The sequence below is a fragment of the Populus euphratica genome, unplaced genomic scaffold (assembly GCF_000495115.2).
Source record: "Populus euphratica unplaced genomic scaffold, PopEup_1.0 scaffold777.1, whole genome shotgun sequence".
NCBI lineage: Eukaryota > Viridiplantae > Streptophyta > Magnoliopsida > Malpighiales > Salicaceae > Populus > Populus euphratica.
Window position 1 is genome coordinate 28695 of NW_011500464.1, and position 9742 is coordinate 38436.

Below are 9742 nucleotides of genomic sequence, written 5' to 3' on the forward strand. Positions count from 1 at the left end.
AATTTGGACTTGAAAATGGCATTTTTAAGTCTTGGGCTCTATATGATAGTTGTAGGCCTATGTCTTACCTTTCTATCCATATAAAGTAGACCTAAATCTGAGATCTACAGCTCCAGATATGACTCAATTACTGAACAGTATTCCGATTTGAATTGCACCAACATCTCTATTCTAAGTTTGGCCATCTCTTTGTCCTTTCAATATCAGTTCTTAAATTCATCAATCAATCCTTTCATTTATGTGATAGGCCTGCATTTAAAATGAAAATTTACCACAAATTAAAGGTATCTTATATTATTAGATATATTATTATAAAACATGCTTTAGTTAAAGAGTTATTGATACTTCAAGTGCAAAATGATGACATAAAACCTTGATAAAAAATGCATTTTTAAGTACTAATCAAGTGGAAAGCAACTTCTAGGAGAGTATAAAAATGAAGATGTTTGTACCCTTCTCAAAATTAAAATTCTCTTCTATTAAGACAAGTATGCATACTCATATACCCGGGGATTACATTTCTATCAAGATAACCTTGAGCAACTATGAAGGTGTTACTAACATAGACAAAACATTTAGAGCTTTGGCTAGGTTATTTAAAGTGACTTGTACATATCCATTAAAAGTAGTTAGAAGACAAAGTAGGTAAGACTCTAAGTTTGTCCTTGCCCGCTAGTGTGTCATGTTTTTCTTGGTTATATGTCATATGGTTTCTGTAACCCCATCAAGTTTAGTTAGGAGACAAAAACAAGTAAGGCTCTATGTCTACCAAGTTTAGTTTATGCCTCTCTAGAGTCATTATCTTCTTATTAATCAATATATTTGGTTTCTATATAAGAATACCATAGAAGGTTGATTCTATAATTATCATATAGCTATAAGCTTTTGATATTCACAAAAGCCCAATGTAGACCTTGGTTCCTCGTATATATTTCCTTCTATTGTCTTAATTATGATGCTTTACTTGGTGACAAGTTCTTTGTGTTCATGGATTTATCAGATTGATTATTTACAACAGCATGAGGCAAGGTACAGCAGCAAAATACTTCCTTCTATTGTCTTAATTATGATGCTTTACTTGGTGACAAGTTCTTTGTGTTCATGGTTTTACCAGATTGATTATTTACAACAGCATGAGGCAAGGTACAGCAGCAAAAGACTGGGACTTCCATTCTCTGAAATCGAAGGAGAAAATTGCATGCTGGTTGGAGTATAAATTATAAGAAGGTACCTCCAAGAAACTCCCTTGCCACTCTTAAAAATTTTCTGTCCTTAATTTGACACCAAATGAGTCATCCTGCATTAATTTTAGTGATTTCTCAACAGCTTGCTTGAATATGCAGAACTTTGTTTATGGTAATATATATAGAGTATATAACACTTCTGAGAAAGAAATACAGAAAAGCTGAGTTACGATGTATTGTATTCCATATTCTTCCAATGAACAATAATGCTGCAGGCTATTCCTTCTCTATCTATTCCATACTCTTCCAATGAACAAAACTGAGTTTCGTTGTATTGTATTCCATATTCTTCCAATGAACAATAATGCTGCAGGCTGTTCCTTCTCTATCTATGGATTTACAGCATGCGACGTAATGAAGTCTCGGCTACATATCCAAACCCAATAGAGGCCTCGATTATGAGCATTTACTGCATGACTCGGCTACATATCCAAACCCAATAGAGGCCTCGATTATGAGCATTTACTGCATGACGTGATGAACTTTTCTTCTCTAGTTGATACAGCAAGAGTTGGATGGCTACCCCGTGCTATCCCAATTGTTGTTTTGACCATTGTCCCATGGTAGCGTTGGTGAACTGAAGATTTTACAACAAAGATCAAACTGGGCTGTCTTATAACAGGTATTTTGCTCATAGTTGCTGTATAGCAAGCATATGATTGAGGATTTGTAACCCTCTATATCCTTCTGATTAATTGTGATTTTTTTCCGAATCCAACTGTATTTGGTTGCAAGATTGCTTTCATATGGCTACGTGTTCCCCGGACAAGTAAATCATCACATTAAACTACAGAGTCTAGCCTATATGATCTGAATTGTTTGCTACTTGAAGTCTCTGTACTTAGATAGACAACACATATATTGCATGTCTTTCTTTGTCCGTGAAAAAATTGGCAAAACGTAAAATTCACATAAAGATTACTTGAACTTTTATGAAAACGAAAAATATGAACAGAAATAAGGTGATCACTATCTCAAACATAAGCAGAAATGAGTCAATCAAACTGCATGTCTCTGGAGTTCAGGGGCTATAGAAAGAAGGTCCACATTTGCATTTCCAACCTTCAGGCTCATAATTTGCATAGTTTACACTTAAATGGTGGGTGCCGGTTTTGCTGATGGCTGGCACTTGAATTGCTTCACAGGGAGTGCAGCCATGGCACTTGTGCTCACAACTTGGTGGGGTGGACCCAATTTTGGTAATGCCTTTAGCATAACCTGCTGCAGCCTCGATTATCATCCCACCCGCCACCCCATCTTTGGTTTTAATGCCCTTCAAGATTCAAATCGAACTATCCTTTTATCATCTTGTTCAATTTGGTAATAATAAGTTCTTTAAACACAAAAGAAAACGAGAGAGGAATCGATCATACGTACTTTTTCGGAACCTGATTGGGGATCAAAGTTCGAGTCCAGTGGAACTTGTAAAGATTGAAGGCCGTGTCCTGTGACTGACCATAGCATTTAATTAAAGTTAGTACTTACAACATCAACTATTCAAGCCATAGCATTTGCATAGAGAGAGAACAAGAGAAAGAGGCTTAAACAGGATGTGGGAGAGAAGCTCTGAGAAAATGGTGATACAAGTTCAAAATAAATTTAAAAAAGCAGTCAAGAGTCAAGAATCACGAGAAACAACAATCTTTGAACTCCTTATGGAAAAGAGAAATTATGGGTTTAGATCGAGTGGGTATGTTGTAGTTTAGCCCCCTTTAAGTCAAAAAAGAACACTTGAAAAGATGAACCACCACCCGCATGAGTCGCATGAAGCCAAAGGAGACAAAATCAGAGGACCCAATCACAATTGTAAGAAACAGAACTCTTTTAGTTTCGAAGGGATCAACGGTCAGGCAACATATACCTGCTTGGTTGACAGCAACACCGTTATTGGGTGCAAAAGGCCTGCTTGCTGCAGAAACCAAACTCACTGTGTGCAGTGCTAACACTAAACAGCAAATGGAACTTGCCTCCATAGAAGCTGTGATGATGATGGCGACTTGATTGGAGCGAGTGCGTGAAGAGAGGGAGTTTCTAGATCAGCCACACACGTAGTGCTCTGGGAGAAATCAAGTGTATGGTGGGGATTATTTAAAGGAACAAACACACTACTCGCATTTCCCAAAAGCCGAGCCTCCAGAATTTCTTGGGTTTCTCCTGGTGGAGTCTCTTATCTTGCATTGGTACTTGGTTAGTTTGGTACAGCTTGGAGATGTTGCTTCACAAGCAAGTGATTCTGGTTTTTGTCAAATAGTGAAAGTCTACACCTGTGAGGTTCCACTTCACTTGACAACTCACTTGGAAAAACTTATCATGAATCTGTTTTCTCTGTCTCTCCTCCTCCTCCACCTTGATTTCCTTGCCTTCCAATACAAGGCACCTGAGACGCCGGGAATTTATTTTAAAAAAAAAAAGTTGTTTTTTTATGAAAAGAAAATTTTTTGTCATGTTTTAATTTTCGGCTATGTTGATAAAAAAAAATGTAAATAATTTATTAATATTTTAATTTTATTTTAAGTTTAATAGGAAAATAAAAACTTTATCTAATTTGTAAAAAAAAAATTAAAGAAAGAATTTAAAAAATAAAAATTAAATCTAAGATAAAATATTAAAAAAAGGGTGAAATTAAAAAAATATATGTATAAATTATTTTAAATAAAATAATAATGATTAATATAAAAAAATAAATTTGATAGATAAAATATTTGAAAATAATAAAATTATAAAAATTATTTTAAATAAAATAAATAATAAAAAATAAATCTAAAAAATAAAGAATTTTTATTAAAAAATTATAAGATATAAATAAATAAAAATCAAAATTAATATATAAATTAAATCAAATCAAATTTTAAAAAATACAGTTAAAATAAAAATTTAAAATAAAATATACATCAATCAAAATATATTGAATTAAAAAATAAAAAGATGTTTTTGAATTTTTTTTATCTTTTAAAAAAAAATAAAAAGATGTTTTTGAATTTTTTTTTTATCTTTTAAAAAGGTTTTTTTATTAAAAAAATGTAAACTAAAGTAATTTTTTTAACTCAAAATTTTTTTCGTTAATTACCTTTTTTAATTGTAGATAAACACAATAAAATTAAATAGAACTTTTCTTATACTTCTTGTTCTCTCAAATCTCTTTAAAATGGAGCAGTACTTTTTTGTGAGGAGGTCCTTTTGCGCAAGATAACAGCTCCCTTTCCTGAGGCATCTGGAAAATCTGCGAGGCACCCAATAAATCTCTGATGGACAAAAAGAGGATCTGAGCTAAGCCTAGACTGCAGAGCCCTTTTAGTTATAGTCCCATAAAAGAAAGATAAGGAAAATAAATGTCCAGCATAACGCAGGAGAGAAAAAAGGCACCACTTTCAGCAGGAAACCATTAATGAGTTACATAATGGCGTACTAGGGTCAACCTTTCACAGGTTGGTGGAGGGGGGACACTCAATCTTGGCCATCCATCTGGAGATCCAGCCATGGTCGCCATTAAGAGCTTGTACTGTCCCTCTTGCCTTGCTGCTGCTTCCTCCAGATAGGAGCATTCAATGAATAGTAGATTCCATGGCACCCATTCCACAGCTTTCCTTGTCCGCCTGCTCTCTTAACTCCTCAGCTGTTGAGCCTGTAGGAGGAGGTGGAGGTAGGCGACGGTGGAGTCACTGATTTGGCAAGTGTCTTTTAGAGAGAAGAGGTTCCTATTTGAGGAGCTCTCGCGGACTGAAAAATGTGAAGTCGAGCTGCCATGAAGCGATGAAAAATTGAAAAATTGAAAGCCGTGTTGATTAGAGTGATTTGATAACTCAATGAACCATTGCCAGACCCCTCTCTTCCCACCTGCATATTGAAAAGAAAGACTCATATAAGCATTTCTGCCTCTCTCTCTCTCTCCCTCGAACAACTCTCTGTTTCCATACCGAAATTCAACTTATATTATGTCGAGACAACTAGAAAAGTAAGCATCATCGTTATATTATGCTTCCTCGGACCTATTGCGTTAATTATGGAATTCAACCAAAAAGAAACTAACTTTCATTGTTTAAAAGATGGAAACATGGGAGTTGTCGTACAAGGAACTGGTTGTTGTCGATGAAGCTATTAAAAACTAGAAAATAAAGGACTTGTTTTTCCAGCATTGCCCTTTCAATAAAATATACAGAAAATATTCAAATAAATTGCATCTGTTTTTCCATCCGAAAAGCAATTATTGATAGTGATGAAGTTTTAATTTCAAATGTGCTTGTAGAGTAAGGATTTTTTCGTTGGTTGGATTATGAATGATTATTTAAATGGCCTTTTTTGTCAATGTAAAGGAAACTATTTTAATGAATATCATTATATACATATAAAAATTTTCCTTTTGAGGGATTTAAAGATCATCTGTAAAGGAAACTATTTTAATGAATATCATGATATACATATAAAAATTTTCCATTTGAGGGATTTAAGGATCATCTAATAATAAAATTGATAATCTCATAAAAATAAGAAATATTTAAAAAAATATTAAATTTTATAAAAATAAAAAATATTTAAAAAAATATTAAGTTAGAAGAGCATGATTATTCTTATAATGAATTTATATCTTTTGAATATAAAAACTTCAACTTGGCTTAAAAAGTATTCATATCCCTTAAACATTTTCTTTTTTTTTTAAGTTGAGAGGTTAAAGATAATTTTATTATGATAATATTTATAAAAAATAAATATTTTTTACAGATCCTTTATATATTCATTAATAAAAAAATTATCTCTTACAAATGCACGAACGAGGGAAGAAGCACATATTATTAAAACACTCATCGGTTCTAAGAACATCAAACCATGTTATTAGACTTAAAAAAAGACATGGACCAAAGGGGACCAGGCACACCTCTTAAGGTCGGAGTCAAGAACACTACCTTGACCTAAAAAGAGAGTGGCCATTCGCCTAGCACCTAGGCTCAAACTGCACACTTGACCCACATCAAGGTATTGTGACACGTCCAACACCTCTTTATAGGCTTGGAAAGGTGTTGGACGCTTGCCCAACACCTATGGTTAGGTGCTCTGCCTGAATCCACAAGGGTGTTGGATGTGGGCAAAAACATGGGGCCATGATTATAGTAGGATTTTGCTAAAAGAGATAAATCTAGATCCATTGTATAGTTATTTTAAAATAAAATCAAAATTTCCAAAAGTCTAATAATACTTGTTAAAAAATTAACTTCTAAATAAAATATAATAAGCATCCGAATAAAGGCTTGCATTTTTTATTTCATCATTAGACAAGCTACCTTTGAATACCTAAATCTTTAGACATTGACAATTTGGCATTTCTAGTTTCAACATATTAGACGCGACAAGTTGACCAAGGCTGCTGGCTGCTTGTTGTTCAAATGATGATGTGGATGACTTTGATGCCATCTTCATGCGAAGCAGATGACTGCCTTGGAGCACATAATCAAACGCATGCATATATAAACTTAATGAAAAAGTCGATGATATGGGCGTGTTGGGTCGGCTAATGCAAAGGTGACCTCTTCAAAATCTTTCACCATGATTTCGACCTGAAAACTTATTTTTAAAAAAAAAAAAAACACTTGAGTGATTTTATCATTGGATTATAAACATTTTTATTAAAATAATTTATTTTCATTTTATTTTTAATTTTTAATTTATTAATGTTGACACAATTAAATTTGAAACAGGTTTGTTTATTTCAATCAAATTATTAAAAATTTGGCTAAATCAATAAAATTTAATATTTGATTCAATTCATTTAAAAATTTAAAAAAATTCGAGATTTGTTCTATGCTGCTAAATAAATTTATTTTTAAATTCAACAAAATCAAATCTAACTTATAGAAATTTTTTCAGCATTATATTTAAATACAGTATCACAAATTAAACTTAAGCACTCACAACCCAACTCCTTGCTTCAATTGAATTTCAAATTTAATAATGTGAAAGTTATATATATTTGTTGTTGTTGGGAACACATATATATATATGTTGTTTCTGGGAACATATAAAATCAACGGAACAAGAAAAAATATAACTCAGGTTAACCCATAAACAGGGCTATGGATTTTATTGGGTTCCATTAATTTTTATTTTATTTTACTATATGATTAAAAACAACATTTCAAAATCAATACAAAATTAAAAATAAATTAAAAATAAAATTAAAGCCTATTTACATGGATCACTTATTTAGACCATATTTATTTTCCTTTTAAAAAGAACAAATGACATGTTAAAGAATAAAAAACAAAAATTTACTTACTCAACTATATTTCAATAACAACATTATTATTATTATTATTATTATTATTATTATTATTATTATTATTAAGAGGGTGAATGACAGATTGATCACCCTTTATTAGCTTTTTAAAAATTAACATGAATAATTGTTTATTGAGGAAAACAATATTTTATTTGCTTGGCTAGTTTCTTACAGCCTAAATAGTTAAAAATTAGTAGAAACTCTTCTTTAAATTTTATGAACCAAATAACTCATTTCCAACAAATCTTTTACTTTAAAATACATGAAAAAAACAAATAGCACAACTCAATAAATCTACTTGTTCCTTTAAAATTTCCAAAAATCAATAAAAAATAAAAAAATCAACACAAGACCCAAAATCCTCCCAAGTATTGATGTACTGTTTCAACCAATTTGAATATCAATAACCAACACCATACAACTCCTCTAGTCAAGTGGAATATTTGGGTACTAAATTTTATTATTTTTGTGGTTGGAATCATGATTACTAGCCTTTTTTTTTTTCTCTACCTTTATTTTCTAGTAACTCTCTCTCTCTCTCTCAAACCTATAATCCCAAAAATAAATAAAATAAACTTATAGATAAAACAAAAAGATTGGAAAAGATCTTGAATCAAACTTATTATTCCATGTGTTTTATAGATTTTATTTAACAATTTAAGCTTTTTAGTGGTATGCTTCTTTGATATGACATTAGAGCTTTCTTGACTAAATAGTCATGAGTTTGAATTTCAATGCCATCATTATATTTAATAAAAATTAAGTATAAGATAATGCAAACCGTGTTTTATAGTTTAGTCCATTTCCTTTTGATTTTGTACTTCTACTATAATTCAATACTAATTTCATCTAATTAGGTTATCGAAAGGATTTAATTGAATAAAAAAATTAAAAAATTAAAAATAAATGCTTCACTATTCACCTAAATAATGAAACTCCATAAGAAATTTCAATTCTTTTAGAGTTATAGATAATTATTTTGATATTATAAACAATTTATTATTTATGTTATAGTTTGTGTATCTTGATCAATAATTGATATATTTATTTTTGTTTAATAAATAATTATAATTGTCAGATTATAATTAAAAAGAATACTTCATTCTTTATTTTTTATTCAAACTTTAAAATCAATACACACAATAATTTATTAAATTCCTTTGAAATTCCATAAATGACATGGAAGATGCATTTTTCAAAAAATTTAATCTCTTGTGTTCTTTTTTTTTATTATTTTTAATATGAAAACCTATAATAATTATTACATGAAGCTATTTATATATTAGATAAGTGTACCAAATTACGTCATAGATCAGGTCAAATTTTTTGAACATAAAATGAAGATGTATAAGTGATATTAATGTTTTTAAAGAATAATATAAATTTGAGACTCAGGCCATTGACTTGACTGGGTTCAATAAACTCGATTCATTTAATAATATGATTAGAATAAAAAGGCATTGACAATAAACAAAGTTAATAAAAAAAATTAGCAATAATTAATTGTAAAATAATTAGTTATCAATATCATACTTGGAAGGAAAAGAAAGAAAAACTTGTTGGAGACTCAACATCACTTCGTTATGGACATTATCTACCATAAAAAATAGCTCATTAAGATAATTCTAATGCTATTACAACAATTTGTATAATGACATTGAAATAGATAGCACGCACTATTAGGGCAACGATCCAAAAAACAAACCAAATAAAATATCTACAAATTCTCACATCTATTTATATACTATAAATTTTGATATCTTCTTTTTGGTTATTTGGTCCCCAATTAACTCAATTTCACTTGGCCTATCTTTTTTTTATTCTACATTATAGTCCCTCGTTTATTTTGCTTTTTATTTTAATTTTTTTCTTACTTTTTTGAGTTTTTTGTAAAACAATGATAATATCAATTCGATAAGAAAAGTAATTAGTAATTACAAAATGGATGTGTAAATGGCTAAAATATATCTGAAACTTATTTTTGAATTTTGATTTTCAAAAAAATGTAGAAAATTGCAAAATGGGTGTTGTAACCCAATTTTGGATTCACTAAAATTTTTTGAATGTTATTTTATCTTATTATTCATGAAAAAAAAATATAATAAATATAAAAAAAAGAAAAAAAGAGTCTAAAATATATTTTCTCGAGTCAACCACATCTTTCTACCAAAATCGAGTCCACCAGGTCAATACGGGTTAAACGATGTCGACCGGGATGAAAAATGAGTTT

General features: G+C 30.4%; 1 protein-coding gene across 2 annotated transcripts; it reads right to left on the reverse strand.

Moving 5' to 3' along the window:
- Positions 1-2114: 2114 nt before the first annotated feature.
- LOC105114851 (EPIDERMAL PATTERNING FACTOR-like protein) lies at positions 2115-3624 on the reverse strand. 2 transcript variants are annotated; one of them, XM_011011542.1, is made up of 3 exons: positions 3106-3624; positions 2622-2689; positions 2115-2517 (listed from the first exon to the last, which is right to left on the reverse strand). In XM_011011542.1, exons 1-3 carry the CDS (start codon positions 3215-3217, stop codon positions 2266-2268), a joined length of 432 nt encoding a protein of 143 aa, XP_011009844.1. In that variant the 5' UTR covers positions 3218-3624; the 3' UTR covers positions 2115-2265. The 2 variants fall into 2 exon arrangements, with proteins under 2 accessions (XP_011009844.1, XP_011009843.1); XM_011011541.1 differs by having other exon boundaries at positions 2622-2695; positions 3106-3620.
- Between the last annotated feature and the right edge of the window lie 6118 nt (positions 3625-9742).

Bases quoted from the DNA above. Each gene is read 5' to 3' on its own strand.
- LOC105114851 (XM_011011541.1), bottom strand. From the start codon at position 3,217: ATGGAGGCAAGTTCCATTTGCTGTTTAGTGTTAGCACTGCACACAGTG. The intron at 2,696-3,105 runs GTATATGTTGCC...TGCTATGGTCAG, and splicing joins TGTTGCTGTCAACCAAGCAG to TCACAGGACACGGCCTTCAA. The intron at 2,518-2,621 runs GTACGTATGATC...TGAATCTTGAAG, and splicing joins CCCAATCAGGTTCCGAAAAA to GGCATTAAAACCAAAGATGG.